Below are 17,019 nucleotides of genomic sequence, written 5' to 3' on the forward strand. Positions count from 1 at the left end.
CCTCCAGGTTTCAGTGATGAGATCCCCAACATGATCATGTGATTGCTGCAGCCTATCAGTGACTACGGTGGTAACCTGCTACAGCCAGTGATTGGCTACAGAAATCACATGTCCACATAGAGCAGGAAGAACACAAACCGATGGAGGGAACTGTAGTTGTGGAGCATCAGTATCATTTTATAACCTAAGTTTTTGGAAAAAATATAATTGGTGCAACCCCTGTGATTGTAGATGCTAGATACATTAATACAGAGTGAGTTTCATTTTTTTAATTTTAGGAGTGTCAGCGGAGGATGAATTATCTTCTAGACGTTCATTTATTTGTACCTGAAGATATCATCCTGAACTCAACAGTGTTACTGTGGCCAAAAAATATCAACCCAGTGTTTGATGAAAATGACCAGGTATGTGGGCTAATTTCTGAAAATGGGGTCTCGGGTGCCAGCTCCAATGAAGCAGCAGCCCCCTGCAGTGTCCAGGTAATTAAACAGGGGGTGCTCTGGGAGCGTTTTTTGATAACTGTTCCTTTCTAAAAGCTGATTGAAAACGCCAAGCGTAAAGGAGAGGGCGAGCTGCTGGGGAAAAGAGAGAAGCTTATGCTGGAACTGGAGAAACTTTCGCGTCGGATGGAAGAATTTGCAGAGTGCTCTGAGCTGGATATGATGCAGCAGGTATGATAGTCACAGGCTGTGTTATAGTTTTCCCTCTTCTTATTTTCATTACTTTAAGACTCTGTTCATATTTGTACAAATCCTTTTTACCCAAAACGCATCATGGTTGTCGTGAACGATAATTTTTTTGTCCAACACAAAAGATCATTTCACCCGACGAACAAGTGTTTGGCCATTCGTCGGTGATTGGCAGCCTATTTATACTGCACAATTATCCTTAAACGAGCGTTCCTGGGAAGTAGTTATAAAATGCTCCCTAACTCCGGTTTGGAGCTGCATTAGGCCTTTTTTATGTTGTTTTTTTGGGGGGGTTCTATCCCTTTTTAAAGGCAAGAATCAAGAATATTGAGACTACAGCCAATAGTGTAACCTGAAGCTTCAATGCAAAATCTCCATTAGGGCCCCCAACTATTGCAGGTCTTTAATAGTAGTGGTCTTCTCATATGAGTCAAAGAGACCTTTTGGGCCCCCCTTAGCTCCAGATGCGACTGCAACCCCTGCACGCACTGTAGTTACGCCCTTGACTGCAGCATTATTTTTGCTATACAAAAAAAACCTATGAAAAAAACATAAACCCGACTGACCACCATTATCATCCAGAACAGTCTTTATAGAGGCAGTCCCTAGTGCTTGACCAGAAGTGCAGTCAAACAAAGGCAGGTCAGTGGCAGTCGTCACACCTGAGCACTGGCGTATGAAAGCGTCCACTAGGCCTGAAACGCGTTGCGTCCAATAGGCCTGAAACGCATTGCGTCCAATAGGCCTGAAACTATTTGAGTCCAATAGGCCTGAAACGCGTTGTTCCAATAGGCCTGAAACGCATTGCGTCCAATAGGCCTGAAATGCATTGCGTCCGATAGGCCTGAAACGCTTTGCGTCCAATAGGCCTAAAAATCGTTGCGTCCAATAGACCTGAAAATCGTTGCGTCCAATAGTCCTGAAATACATTGCGTCCAATAGGCCTGAAATGTATTGCGTCCAATAGGTCTGAAACGCGTTGCATCCAATAGGCCTGAAACGATTTGCGTCCAATAGGCCTGAAATACATTGCGTCCAATAGGTCTGAAACGCGTTGCATCCAATAGGCCTGAAACAATTTGCGTCCAATAGGCCTGAAACGCGTTGCGTCCAATAGGCCTGAAATGCATTGCGTCCGATAGGCCTGAAACGCTTTGCGTCCAATAGGCCTGAAACTATTTGAGTCCAATAGGCCTGAAACGCGTTGTTCCAATAGGCCTGAAACGCATTGCGTCCAATAGGCCTGAAATGCATTGCGTCCGATAGGCCTGAAACGCTTTGCGTCCAATAGGCCTAAAAATCGTTGCGTCCAATAGACCTGAAAATCGTTGCGTCCAATAGTCCTGAAATACATTGCGTCCAATAGGCCTGAAATGTATTGCGTCCAATAGGTCTGAAACGCGTTGCATCCAATAGGCCTGAAACGATTTGCGTCCAATAGGCCTGAAATACATTGCGTCCAATAGGTCTGAAACGCGTTGCATCCAATAGGCCTGAAACAATTTGCGTCCAATAGGCCTGAAACTCATTGCGTCCAATAGGCCTGAAACGCGTTGCGTCCAAAAGGCCTGAAACGATTTGAGTCCAATAGGCCTGAAACGCGTTGTTCCAATAGGCCTGAAACGCGTTGCGTCCAATAGGCCTGAAATGCTTTGCGTCCGATAGGCCTGAAACGCGTTGCGTCCAATAGGCCTAAAAATCGTTGCGTCCAATAGGCCTGAAAATCGTTGCGTCCAATAGGCCTGAAATACATTGCGTCCAATAGGCCTGAAATGTATTGCGTCCAATAGGCCTGAAACGCGTTGCATCCAATAGGCCTGAAACGATTTGCGTCCAATAGGCCTGAAATACATTGCGTCCAATAGGCCTGAAACGTTGCGTCCAATAGGCCTGAAACTATTTGAGTCCAATAGGCCTGAAACGCATTGCGTCCAATAGGCCTGAAACTATTTGAGTCCAATAGGCCTGAAACGCGTTGCGTCCAATAGGCCTGAAACGCATTGCGTCCAATAGGCCTGAAACTCGTTGTTCCAATAGGCCTGAAATGCGTTGCGTCTAACTCATTTTCTTTAATGGAGGCAGTCCGGTTAACTCTTTACTTATCTGTGTTTATTGTGCCTGGTTTCAGTACGTGACAGATGTGAGGACTGTACAGAAGCGAATAGCAGACGCAGAGGAGGCGGTGGCTTATTTTAACAAAGAAGAAGCACTGTATAAATGGGACCTTACAACATACCCTCAGCTGGATTCTTCAAAAGTCAACATCGAACCTTACCAGAAACTTTTTGCACTGATTAACAAATGGCAAAAAACTGAAAAAAAGTATGTGCACCCCATTGGGGAATTCTGAGTTAACTCTTGGCATGCCGTTATTTATTAACACCATATGTGATCTGAAGTGGAGAGTAAATGGCGCATATAAACAAGCTGATGATCATTCCCAATTATCAGCCCGTGTAAATGTGCCAGTGATCACCCGATAAACAAGCAAAACACTAATTCGTCAGGAACGAATCATTTATGGCAGCAAAAATCATCTTTATCTACAGCACTTTGCCCCTTGTAACGTTATAGGGACAAAGTATATCTAATAACCAATCGTTCTGTCCCCATCACTGTTCTTCAGTCCTGGAAATAACCAAGCGCCAAAAGTCTTGCATATATTACAAGGGGATTATGTGTTATTAAAGGGCTGTCCGGCCTTGGGGCACAAGTCTGCAGTCACTCCATGTGACTGCAGACATGTGAATCCTCACAGCATGTGTACTGTGCGCGTTATAAGGATTCTCCAGCATCGGGAGCACAGGCGTGTGACAGCAAGTATGTGATTTGCATACATACGGTCACATCCCAACTAGACATATCCGGCCTTGCTCAATGCAAGCATATTGAGTGGAGCCAGACACGTCTAGTCGGAATGTGGTCAGAAGCATAGGCGGATTATAATGAGGGCAATCCGGGCGACCGCCCGGGGCCCCGAGCCTGCAGGGGGCCCGCGGCTCCAGGCGGGGTGTCTAATGCCGGATTGCCCTCATTATATGTGCGGGCCGCCGCGGCACATAGCAGTAGCAGTGGCGGGAGGGGGGCCCCGGACCGCTCCCTCAGCAGCGGCCGCCGCTACTTCTTCATCGGCCGGGCCAGCACTGCAGCAGTTAACTTCCCTGTGCTGGCCCGGCCGCGTCACTGCTAGGAGACACGGCCCTGTGCGCGGCTGTGTCTCCTAGCTGTGACTTCACGCCGTGCGCCCCGGCCTGCAGTGCTGCACCGGAAAAGAGAGAGAGCAGGCAGGAGGAATGGAGCCGGGGGATGGTGAGTGTGTGTGTGTGGGCAGATGTGTGTGTGTTTGTGGGCAGGTGTGTGTGTGTGGGCAGGTGTGTGTGTGTTTGTGGGCAGGTGTCTGTGTGGGCAGGTGTGTGTGTGTGTGTGTGTGGGCAGGTGTGTGTGTGTATATGTGTGTATGTGTGTGTGTGTGTGTGTGGGCAGGTGTGTGTGTGTGTGTGTGTGGGCAAGTGTGTGTGTGTGTGTGTGGGCAGGTGTGTGTGTGTGTGTGGACAGGTATGTGTGTGTGTGTGGGCAGGTGTGTGTGTGTGGGCAGGTGTGTGTGTGTGTGTGGGCAGGTGTGTGTGTGTGTGTGGGCAGGTGTGTGTGTGGGCAGGTGTGTGTGTGTGGGCAGGTGTGTGTGTGATGTCTGTCTGTGTGTGTGTGTGTGGGCTGATGTCATTGTGTGATGTCTGTTTGTATGTATTTTTGTGTTTCAAATGTGTTTATGCGTGTCTGTATATGTTTGTGTGTGTGTGTATGACTGTATGCGGCCTCCTGCTGAGTATAGTTGGCGCCGTGCGGCCTCCTGATGTCTCTGGGGGGGGCACCGTGCGGCCTCCCGCTGTGTATAGATGGCTACGTGCGGCCCCCCGCTGTGTATAGATGGCTACGTGCGGTCCCCCGCTGTGTATAGATGGCGCCGTGTGGCCCCCCGCTGTGTATAGATGGCTACGTGCTCCCCCCGCTGTGTATAGATGGCTATGTGCAGCCCCCCGCTGAGTATAGATGTCGCCGTGCGGCCTCCTGCTGTGTATAGATGGCTATGTGCGGGTTCCCGCTGAGTATAGATGGCGCTGTGCGGCCTCCTGCTGTCTCTGGGGGGAGCGCCGTGTGGCATCTATACTCAGCAGGAGGCCGCACATAGCCATCTATACACGTATACTCAGCAGGAGGCCGCACGTAGCCATCTATACGGCGCCATCTATACACAGCGGGAGGCCGCACGGCGCCATCTATACACAGCGGGAGGCCGCACGGCACCATCTATACACAGCGGGAGTCTCAGTGCTTGGCAAGAGCAGTCAATAAATTCTGCTTGACTAATTCTGAGCACAATAAAGTCTGGTTCGCTTCTAACCTACTGTCTTCATTTTCAGCTTGCTGAATTCTATCTCATTTACTGTCATTCGAGACGATGCCTTTGCTGGTCTCTTTCACCTTGAATACCTGTAAGTGCTCCACTTAATGTCAGATTTTTGATTCTGTCCTTCTTCATCTTTTGGCATGTGCAATTGTATGAGCAAGTATTCATATGAATTTATGACCTACTTAAACCTTGGAGGACCTTAAATTTTATTCAATCAAATTTTTTTCCAGTTTAAAACTATGGGACATATATGTGCCTTGGTCCTCAAAGGGTTTTTAAAGGGGCTGCAAACATAAATACGAAAAAAATAATTCAATTAGTGCTTTTTGTGTTCATTTAATTTTTATTTGAAGTCCATTTTTTTTATATACCTTGAAATTAAGCCCTACCCCATGGAATGAAGCCCTACCTACATGACATCTGAGAGCTACATGGATTCCGCTTGTGAGGTGCCTGTCCGTCACTACTATTCAGTTTTAGGGTCCACTCACTAAGCCATATATTCTCTCATGCAAGAGAATAGGGCCAATTATGCTAATGACACTCGGCTCAAACTCTGTCAGAGCTTCAACTGAGTGTGATCCGATTCTCTCGCAGCACAGATATGGAGAAGATGGAGAACTTAATTTCTCCATCTTCTCCATAGTCTCTGTGAGTGTTCATCGGACTGCACTTGGATGACATCCGAGTGCAGTCCAATGTTTTACGTGCACCCATAGACTTGTATGGGTGCACATGGTCCGAATATCGAATGAGATTATTTTCTCATGCCAATAATAGCAGATCTGCACTGTCCCATAGTATAACATAGGGCCGAGTCCTATCCGATAAAACATCACATAGCATTCGGCCGTGTTATACGACAGTGTGAGCGAGCCCTTAGAGTCAAGGAATATTTACATGCAGATGATGATATTACTCTCCAAGTGTATATTTTTTTAGGCGAGTTCATAGTAAATGCTTTGCCTTTTTGACATGAGATCAACTAAAGAACAAGAAAGATTTAGGACCTCCCCTATAGAGAAACGGAAAATAGTTTGGAGGACTTGCATGTCCTTTTTTATTTATTATGAGAAAATCATAAAAGATCCCATTTTTTAACCATGCTGTGACTTTCTGCTGAGGGAGAGGGAGAGAGCTGCCCTATTCAGAGTCTGTAATAAGACCTGCTGACAAAAGTGTTGAAGATACAGTCTAATGTGAATTAACAATGAAAAAAAGTTAATTTCACAAATGGCTTGTATTTTTTTTAATACAAACTTTTTTGTCTTTACAGCTCCTTTAAAGGGAATCTGTCATCAGGTTTTTGCCACCTAATCTGAGAGCAGCATAATGTAGGGTTAGAGCAGGGGTCTCAAACACGCGGCCCGCGGGCACAGACCCCTTGACGATCCCGACCTGGTCCAGGAGGAGCCGCCGACAGCAGCGCTGAATTGCCACACAGAGACTGTTTCCCAGCACTGCATTTCCAATGTCAGCCGCCGGCCAATCAGAGGCCAGCAGCTGATATCTGCGTGTCGGCGCAGCGAGTATGACGTCATTGCCATATGCAGATGTCAGCTGCTGGCCTCTGATTGGCCGGCGGCTGACATTGGAAATGCAGTGCTGGGAAACAGTCTCTGTGCGGCAATTCAGCGCTGCTGTCGGCGGCTCCTCCTGGACCAGGTCGGGATCGTCAAGGGGTCGGACTCTGTGGTGCCTGCGGGCCACATCTGCAGGAAGGCCGCCGAGGGAACGGAGGACAGGTGAGAATCATCTTTTTTTTTTTCTATTTTATGTGTGTGAAGAACAACACAGGGGGCACATAGCCACAAGAGGGGACCTGGATGGGGCACATAGCCACAAGAGGGGACCTGGATGGGGCACATAGCCACAAGAGGGGACCTGGATGGGGCACATAGCCACAAGAGGGGACCTGGATGGGGCACATAGCCACAAGAGGGGACCTGGATGGGGCACATAGCCACAAGAGGGGACCTGGATGGGGCACATAGCCACAAGAGGGGACCTGGATGGGGCACATAGCCACAAGAGGGGACCTGGATGGGGCACATAGCCAAAAGATGGGGACCTGGATGGGGCACATAGCCAAAAGATGGGGACCTGGATGGGGCACATAGCCAAAAGATGGGGACCTGGATGGGGCACAGAGCCAAAAGATGGGGACCTGGATGGGGCACAGAGCCAAAAGATGGGGACCTGGATGGGGCACATAGCCAAAAGATGGGGACCTGGATGGGGCACATAGCCACAAGATGGGGACCTGGATAGGGCACAGAGCCAAAAGATGGGGACCTGGATGGGGCACAGAGCCAAAAGATGGGGACCTGGATGGGGCACATAGCCACAGGATGGGGACCTGGATGGGGCACATAGCCCCAAGATGGGGACCTGGATGAGGCACATTAGTACAAGATGGGCGCCAGGATGGGGAACGTTGCTACAGGATGGGGACCTGGATGGGGCACATAGCCACAGGATGGGGACCTGGATGGGGCACATTAGTACAAGATGGGGACTTGGATGGGGAACATTACTACAAGATGTTTTCCATTATTACTATATGATGCTAATTGTAAGACAATATTACTGTATGTGGCCAATTGGGGGAAATAAAATTGTATAAAAAATAAAATAAAGCATGAAAAAATATTGGGCACTAAAAATGCTGTTTTATATGTAAACTAAAGTAAACACAAAAAAGTGCACGTTTATTATCGCCACATCCATAACGACCCAAGCCATAAAAAAATATACACGGCAAAAATGTTCAAAAGGTGTATACAAAAAAAATGGTATCACTAAAAATGTCACATTGAACAAAGAATGCGGCCCCCCAAATTCAAATTTTTTTCATGTGCGGCCCATATACCCAGCCGAGTTTGAGACCCCTGGGTTAGAGGCACTGATTCCAGTAATGTGTCACTTACTGGGCTGCTTAGTGTTGTTTTGATAAAATCATTGATTTGTCAGAAGGTAATTATCACTAGATGACTAGTAAGTTCTGTAGGACCCCACCCCCATCACTGATCAGTAGATTTCTGTGTACACTGAGCATGGGCAGAAAGCTGCCAATCAGTGGTGTGGGCGGGGCTATACAGAGCGCAGCATTCAGAGAGCTGCTAGATCTGCAGCAGATAAAACGGTGATTTTCTCAAAATGACAACAAGCAGCTGAAAAAGTGACACATCGCTGGAATCAGGGTATCTGCCCCAATATTGTGCTGCTCTCAGATGAGGCAGCACAATTAATATTGTGCCAAATTAATTTCCTGTGAACTATCACATGATCTATCACAGGGGATCATGTGACATGTCACGTGATAAATCAGGTGGGGGGGGGGGGGCCGCGCCTTCTAAACTGCCCGGGGCCCTTGCTACTCTTAATCCACCCCTGGTCAGAAGTATGCAAATCACATACTTATGGTCACATAACAGCCCGTTCCCGGCACCGGAAAATCCTCGCAGTGCGTGCAATGTGAGGATTTACAAGTCTGCAGTTACATAGACTGTAGACTTGTACCCCAAGGCCGGACAATCCCTTCTGCAAAATAGGAGATAAATGTATGATCGGTAGGGGTGCTCTAACCACAGGGTCCTCCAGTAATCCTGAGGACAGAGGTTCCTAAGTCTGCTGTGTGAATGGAGTGATCGTGCGCATGCATAGCCAGCGCTCCATTTGACGTGCCCCCTGGGCCATATTCTTTTAGGGGGAATATCCGGAGCCGGATCAGATGGGGGTTGTAGTCTTCCGAGTGGCTGTGACCCGGTCCGTGCCCAGGGTGTCAAACTGAGTTGTATGTGGCAGTCCTACAGATGTTATAAGTTCTTTATTTGTCGACTACGCCACCCGTTGTGTTGCGGTCACTGTGGCCGCCGCTGCAGCAGGGTCCGCCGAGGCTGGTGGTGTTGGTGCAGCTTGATAGGATAACCCCCAACGGGAGGGGTATAGCCTCAGTGGGATCAGGTGCAGAGGATGGGAGTTGTGGTGATGCAGTGTAGACGGCAATCAGAGACAGAGTCGGGTTATGCAGTTTAGGATGTTTACTCACTGCTGATGTTCTGGTCACTCCAGCTTCGAGTGACCTCCCGAGCCGTGCTGCGTCCACCAGGTTCTGGATCCAACCAACTCCCAAATAAGTCCGGAGCGTGACCCTGAGCTCTACTTCAGTCCTTTCTCTGGCCGTCCCCACTATTGATCCACCCAGGTCCAGCTCCCTCGGGCCTTCTGTTGGGAGACCCTTGGCCTTGGGTTCCCTGACCCTCCTCGTGGTATGCCTTCGTGGTGGATGTGGTGGGTGACCGTGGCAAACGCTGCCCACGGTCTCCGGTCTCTGGCTGGGGAGTGTTTTTACCCCCACCAGCTTGGGTTCCGGTACCCTGATGCCGACTCTTCACCCGGGGATTTAAGTTGGGATCTTGGAGTCCTTTTCTGCTGTTTCCCCCTCTGGGTCTCTCTCTCTTCTCCTCTCTCACTCTGGGTCTCTCTTCTCCTCTGCTCCTGACTTTCTCTCTGCAACTGACCCTGTTCTTAGTTGGTGCCCACCTTATATACACCCTCTATGTGTGAGCTCAGGTGACCAGCACCCAATGAGCTCCTATCTTTACCCAGGCTGCTCCCCCTATCTGCCCCTACACTACTTGGGATGTTCCACCCCCCTCCCACTCCAGCCAGGAACAGACTCGGTCGTACCTGCACATTTCTAAGTGGGAGTACCGTCGGTCTGCTCCTCGGAAATGGGATGTGTGTAGTGCATGCAGCCTACCGAGCTCAGATCCACACTCCATCCTTACCCGGGAGTGGAATATCACACCTCTGGGTTGAGGTGCAATACCCCTGTAGCAGCCGAATCCTCAGGGTGCTACACATTCATGGGAGCAGTCATGCGCATGCATAGCCATCACTCCCATAGATGCACACATGCTTCATTCACAAAGCTGTATCTAGGACCACCGCTTTCAAAACTGCTGGGGGCTGCAGCAGTCAGACTCCCAGTGATCAGACATTTATCAACAACCTTGTGGATAGGTGATTAAACATTATTTATGGGACAACCATAGCCATAGATGTAGAAGAGAAAAAAAGCAGAATAAACAGTAATAGATGAGCTAAAAACATGAAATTTATCAAAATATGTCTTGAAAAATCTCACGCTTCCAGGTGGATCGACGGCGCTTTCCTTGACCTGAACGGAGAAAGCATGGAAGCCGAGGTGGACGAATTCTTCCGAGAGGTCTACAAGATGATGAAACTATTTCAGCAGAAGCAGAAGACGTTAGAAGAGGAGAAGAAAAAGGCGGCTCAACACCGGACACTGTCTGAAGATAAGGATTCGGTGGACGAGGAAAAGAAGGAAAGCCGCATAGTTCTCATGTGTTCTGCCATCACCGAGCAAATCAAGGCTTTTAAGGTAGATGCATCAAATAATGGATATATCAGTAATCTGGGCCAGGTTTGCTGGAGCGCGCTGTTACCTCCCAATCCCAGCCAACTTCAGCACAGTGGTTACTATCGAGACAGCAGCGGTGGTCGGTCTCCTAGGCAACGATCTGTAAACAAAAGAAAAGTGTTAATATCTCAAGAACGGCTGCAAATGTCAAGAAGCAGTAAATTGCCAAAGTGCAGGTTTTTACAATATCTATGAAGATGGGAATAACCCTTTGATTCATTTTTGTAGCCGTAATCCCGGGACACTGATTATGATTGACTCCTTTTTCAGGAATATATCCCTCTGGTGAGCATCCTTTGCAACCCAGGAATCAGAACCCGACATTGGCTCCAGATGTCTGAGATAGTTGGCTCTGAGCTCACTCCGAATTCTGGCAGCAGCCTGAGGAAGGTTCTGGAGCTGAGCTTGGATCCGTACTTACACCAGTGTGAACAGATTAGTGCGGCAGCTAGTAAGGTAAGCATCTCTGGCTAATAAATGTGTATCGGTGGTCGAGAATACTATCCTGTTATTGAAATGAATAACAAACAATGGAAAACCAAAAAAAAACTAAAGGAGAATTGAGTTAAAAGAAAGCCGATAGCTGTCAGGGGAAAGTGCTGGAGCTTTTTACATTTTAGAAAGCTGAACATTTAGTTCCCACAAGGAATAAATTGCTGCAAACTGTTTGTCAGGGACTTTTTCCCATCTCGCTGTTTAATTAAGCATGCATGCTCAGCCGAGCAGGGTGTGAATGTGTATTGGGAGAAATAGCTGTCTACCAAAGGGCAGTTTCGCCAGTGGCTATCTCAAGAGTGTGACAGTTTCTCCAGTGGCTATCTCAAGAGTGTGACAGTTTCACCAGTGGATTTCTCAAGAGTGTGACAGTTTCTCCAGTGGCTATCTCAAGAGTGTGACAGTTTCTCCAGTGGCTATCTCAACAGTGTGACAGTTTCTCCAGTGGCTATCTCAAGAGTGTTACAGTTTTGCCCGTGGCTATCTCACCACTGTGACAGTTTCTCCAGTGGCTATCTCAACAGTGTGACAGTTTCGCCAGTGGCTATCTCAAGAGTGTGACAGTTTTGCCCGTGGATATCTCAAGAGTCTGACAGTTTCACCAGTGGCTTTCTTAAGGGTATAACAGTTTCACCAGTGGCTATCTCAAGGGTATAACAGTTTCACCAGTGGATTTTTTGCCTGTGGCTATCTCAAGAGTGTGATGTTTCGACAGTGGCTATCTCAAGAGTGTGACAGTTTTGCCAGTGGCTATCTCAAGAGTGTGATGGTTTCGACAGTGGCTATCTGTTACGGATCCGGGTGGTGGAACCTCTGTGCTGCGGTGCAAGGAGGGACCCAGAAGGGCGTAACTAAGTATCAACTCGGACCGACCTAGGTCGTTCGGCGGCTAACGACACTGTGACCAGGGAGGGACCGAGCAGAGGGACCAGGTGCTACTCTGGGGACGACCTTGTAAGAGAGCAGGTAACTCCCACGGGTCAGATGGCAGAGACTGACCGATACTGCAGATGGGCACAGCAGGCAGGCTGACGAGAGGTCCGGGTAGATGAACTGGCAGAGACAGCAGGCGACAGGCAGGAGCCTCTAGGTAGGCTGTCAGGTGGTCACGGCAAGTGACGGGAAGGAGCCTCCGGGTAGGCTGACAGGTGGTCACGGCAAGTGACAGGCAGGAGCCTCTAGGTAGGCTGACAGGTGGTCACGGCAAGTGACGGGCAGGAGCCTCCAGGTAGGCAGACAGGTGGTCACGGCAAGTGACAGGCGGGAGCCTCCAGGTAGGCAGATAGGTGGTCACGGCAAGTGACAGGCGGGAGCCTCTAGGTAGGCTGTCAAGTGGTCACGGCAAGTGATGGGCAGGAGCCTCCAGGTAGGCAGACAGGTGGTCACGGCAAGTGACGGGCAGGAGCCTCCAGGTAGGCTGATAGGTAACAGGCAGGTGCTTCCAGGTAAGCAGGCGGACAAAGCCCATAGACAGACTGGCGGACTGAACGGAAGACAGACTGTCGGGCTGGAGAGTAGTCAGGTTGGCGGACTGGACTGATAGTCAGGCTGGTGGGCAGGACTAGTAGTCAGGCTAGCAGCGGGACCTGAGGGCTGAAGCAGAGGTAAGTACACTGTGCATCAACTATTGCTCGGGCACCTCCATATTGGAGGAGGTGCTTTAAATATGGGAGGACCTCCGGCAATTGGCCAGGGACTCCTTAGGGCGGCGCGCGTGGCCCCTTTAAGAGGGAGGGAGCGCGCTTGTACCCTTAGCACAGTGCCCGGAAGCTGTGCGCGCCGGCAGAAGCAGGAAGAGGAGCACTGGAGGACGCCGGGCGGGGAGCGCGGCGGTGAGAGGGGCGGCGTCTCTGCCTGGCAGGCGGCAGAGATGCCGATGCTACACTATCTCAAGAGTATGACAGTTTCGCCAGTGACTATCTCAAGAGTGTTACAGTTTTGCCACTGGCTATCTCAACAGTGTGACAGTTCCTTCAGTGTCTATCTCAACAGTGTGACAGTTTCGCCAGTAGCTATCTCAAGAGTGTGACAGTTTTGCCAGTGGCTATCTCAAGAGTGTGATGGTTTCGACAGTGGCTATCTCAAGAGTGTGGCAGTGTCGCCAGTGGCTATCTCAAGAGTATCACAGTTTCTCCAGTGGCTCTCTCAAGAGTGTGGCAGTTTCGCCAGTGGCTATCTCAAGAGTGTGACAGTTTTGCCAGTGGCTATCTGAAGAGTGTGGTAGTTTTGCCCGTGGCTATCTCAAGAGTGTGACAGTTTCACCAGTGGCTATCCTAAGGGTATAACAGATTCACCAGTGGCTATCTCAAGGGTATAACAGTTTCACCAGTGGATTTTTTGCCAGGGGCTATCTTAAGAGTGTGACAGTTTCGCCAGTGGCTATCTTAAGAGTGTGACAGTTTCGCCAGTGGCTATCTTAAGAGTGTGACAGTTTCATCAGTGGCCATCTCGAGTGTGACAGTTTCACCAGTGGCTATCTCAAGGGTATAACAGTTTCACCAGTGGCTATCTCAAGGGTATAACAGTTTCACCAGTGGCTATCTCAAGGGTCTAACAGTTTTACCAGTGGATTTCTCAAGAGTATGACAGTTTCACCAGTGGCTTTCTCAAGAGTGTGACGGTTTTGCAGTGTCTATCTCAAGAGTGTGACGGTTTCGACAATGGCTATCTCAAGAGTGTGGCAGTTTTGCCAGTGGCTATCTGAAGAGTGTAACAGTTTTACCAGTGGCCATCTCGAGTGTGACAGTTTCGCCAGTAGCTATCTCAAGGGTATAACAGTTTCACCTGTGGCTATCTCAAGGGTATAACAGTTTCACCAGTGGCTATCTCAAGGGTATAACAGTTTCGCCAGTGGCCATCTCAAGGGTATAACAGTTTCACCAGTGGCTATCTCAAGAGTGTGACAGTTTTGCCAGTGGCTATCTCAAGAGTGTGATGGTTTTGCCAGTGGCTATCTCAAGGGTATAACAGATTCACCAGTGGCTATCTCAAGGGTATAACAGTTTCGCCAGTGGCTATATCAAGGGTATAACAAGTTCACCTGTGGCTATCTCAAGGGTATAACAGTTTCACCAGTGGCTATCTCAAGGGTATAACAGATTCACCAGTGGCTATCTCAAGGGTATAACAGTTTCACCAGTGGCTATATCAAGGGTATAACAAGTTCACCTGTGACTATCTCAAGAGTATAACAGTTTCACCAGTGGCTATCTCAAGAGTGTGACAGTTTTGCCAGTGGCTATCTCAAGAGTGTGATGGTTTTGCCAGTGGCTATCTCAAGTGTGTGATGGTTTCGACAGTGGCTTTCTCAAGAGTGTAACGGTTTTGCAGTGTCTATCTCAAGAGTGTGACGGTTTCGACAATGGCTATCTCAAGAGTGTGGCAGTTTTGCCAGTGGCTATCTGAAGAATGTAACAGTTTCACCAGTGGCCATCTCGAGTGTGACAGTTTCGCCAGTAGCTATCTCAAGGGTATAACAGTTTCACCTGTGGCTATCTCAAGGGTATAACAGTTTCACCAGTGGCTATCTCAAGGGTATAACAGTTTCACCAGTGGCTATCTCAAGGGTATAACAAATTCGCCAGTGGCCATCTCAAGGGTATAACAGTTTCACCAGTGGCTATCTCAAGAGTGTGACAGTTTTGCCAGTGGCTATCTCAAGAGTGTGATGGTTTTGCCAGTGGCTATCTCAAGGGTATAACAGTTTCACCTGTGGCTATCTCAAGGGTATAACAGATTCACCAGTGGCTATCTCAAGGGTATAACAGATTCACCAGTAGCTATCTCAAGGGTATAACAGTTTCGCCAGTGGCTATATCAAGGGTATAACAAGTTCACCAGTGGCTATCTCAAGGGTATAACAGTTTCACCAGTGGCTATCTCAAGGGTATAACAGATTCACCAGTGGCTATCTCAAGGGTATAACAGTTTCACCAGTGGCTATATCAAGGGTATAACAAGTTCACCTGTGACTATCTCAAGGGTATAACAGTTTCACCAGTGGCTATCTCAAGAGTGTGACAGTTTTGCCAGTGGCTATCTCAAGAGTGTGATGGTTTTGCCAGTGGCTATCTCAAGTGTGTGATGGTTTCGACAGTGGCTTTCTCAAGAGTGTGACGGTTTTGCAGTGTCTATCTCAAGAGTGTGACGGTTTCGACAATGGCTATCTCAAGAGTGTGGCAGTTTTGCCAGTGGCTATCTGAAGAATGTAACAGTTTCACCAGTGGCCATCTCGAGTGTGACAGTTTCGCCAGTAGCTATCTCAAGGGTATAACAGTTTCACCTGTGGCTATCTCAAGGGTATAACAGTTTCACCAGTGGCTATCTCAAGGGTATAACAGTTTCGCCAGTGGCTATCTCAAGGGTATAACAGTTTCACCAGTGGCTATCTCAAGAGTGTGACAGTTTTGCCAGTGGCTATCTCAAGAGTGTGATGGTTTTGCCAGTGGCTATCTCAAGGGTATAACAGTTTCACCTGTGGCTATCTCAAGGGTATAACAGATTCACCAGTGGCTATCTCAAGGGTATAACAGATTCACCAGTGGCTATCTCAAGGGTATAACAGTTTCGCCAGTGGCTATATCAAGGGTATAACAAGTTCACCTGTGGCTATCTCAAGGGTATAACAGTTTCACCAGTGGCTATCTCAAGGGTATAACAGATTCACCAGTGGCTATCTCAAGGGTATAACAGTTTCACCAGTGGCTATATCAAGGGTATAACAAGTTCACCTGTGACTATCTCCAGGGTATAACAGTTTCACCAGTGGCTATCTCAAGAGTGTGACAGTTTTGCCAGTGGCTACCTCAAGAGTGTGATGGTTTTGCCAGTGGCTATCTCAAGTGTGTGATGGTTTCGACAGTGGCTATCTCAAGAGTGTGGCAGTTTTACCAGTGGCTATCTGAAGAGTGTGGCAGTTTCACCAGTGGCTATCTCAAGAGTGTGACAATTTCACCAGTGGCTATCTTAAGGGTATAACAGTTTCACCAGTGGCTATCTCAAGGGTATAACAGTTTCACCAGTGGATTTTTTGCCAGTGGCTATCTCAAGAGTGTGACAGTTTCGCCAGTGGCTATCTTAAGAGTGTGACAGTTTCACCAGTGGCTATCTTAAGAGTGTAACAGTTTTGCCAGTGGCCATCTGGAGTGTGATAGTTTCGCCAGTGGCTATCTCAAGGGTATAACAGTTTCACCTGTGGCTATCTCAAGAGTATAACAGTTTCATCAGTGGCTATCTCAAGGGTATAACAGTTTCACCAGTGGATTTGTCAAGAGTATGACAGTTTCACCAGTGGCATTCTCAAGAGTGTGGCAGTTTCGCCAATGGGTATCTCAATAGTGCGACCAGATCAACTTTTTTTACAGTATGAAATTGGTCACTTACCCACTTAGTTTAGATATATTGGCCGAACCTACATTTTTGACAGGACTAACCATCCAGTGTGCTTGGGGTTGAGATGGGGGAATGACGATCACAAATGTGGAGGTGATAACTTGAATTTCAACTGTCAGACTGGCATCCGCTTACTCCCCTCTTCATGTACAGGATATATACCCGCTGAGATCAGATAGGCATGAATGTATATTCTGAGAGATGGGGTGGGATAGATAGCTGTTGGGTAGCCTTAATGACCAACCTAAAGCTCAACCTAAAAGTCAACTTGATCAGCCAACAATATAATGTGAATGAAGGCCGTCTCGCTATCCCCTGTTGGCCAATGTCAGAGCAAAGAGGAATCTGCTACTAGTGAAAAGTTTCTGTGTTTTCTTATTAGGAGTTTTCCTGGAGAAATCGATGCATACCATGGAAGAAATGTGGGACTCCATATCCTTTAATACCAGTCCCTATCGAGAATCTGGCGTTTCTATTCTATCAGCCGTGGATGAAATCCAAACCACTCTGGATGAGCAAATTGTGAAGACTCAGACAATGAGGGGATCGCCTTTCATCAAGCCCTATAAGAAAGAAATCAAGGTATA

At 48.2% G+C, this 17,019-nt stretch overlaps 1 protein-coding gene across 1 annotated transcript; it reads left to right on the plus strand.

Moving 5' to 3' along the window:
- Window positions 1-256: 256 nt before the first annotated feature.
- On the plus strand, window positions 257-11,250 carry LOC141157762 (dynein axonemal heavy chain 12-like). Its single transcript, XM_073645292.1, has 6 exons — window positions 257-404; window positions 537-671; window positions 2,818-3,011; window positions 10,258-10,507; window positions 10,817-11,002; window positions 11,167-11,250. Exons 1-6 carry the CDS (start codon window positions 294-296, stop codon window positions 11,248-11,250), a joined length of 960 nt encoding a protein of 319 aa, XP_073501393.1. The 5' UTR covers window positions 257-293.
- Window positions 11,251-17,019: the final 5,769 nt, after the last annotated feature.

The sequence above is a fragment of the Phyllobates terribilis genome, unplaced genomic scaffold, assembly GCF_046119375.1.
Source record: "Phyllobates terribilis strain yellow unplaced genomic scaffold, ASM4611937v1 Scaffold_8__6_contigs__length_399053987, whole genome shotgun sequence".
NCBI lineage: Eukaryota > Metazoa > Chordata > Amphibia > Anura > Dendrobatidae > Phyllobates > Phyllobates terribilis.

Bases quoted from the DNA above. Each gene is read 5' to 3' on its own strand.
- LOC141157762 (XM_073645292.1), top strand. From the start codon at position 294: ATGAATTATCTTCTAGACGTTCATTTATTTGTACCTGAAGATATCATC. The intron at 10,508-10,816 runs GTAGATGCATCA...CTCCTTTTTCAG, and splicing joins AGCAAATCAAGGCTTTTAAG to GAATATATCCCTCTGGTGAG. The intron at 11,003-11,166 runs GTAAGCATCTCT...TTTACATTTTAG, and splicing joins TTAGTGCGGCAGCTAGTAAG to AAAGCTGAACATTTAGTTCC.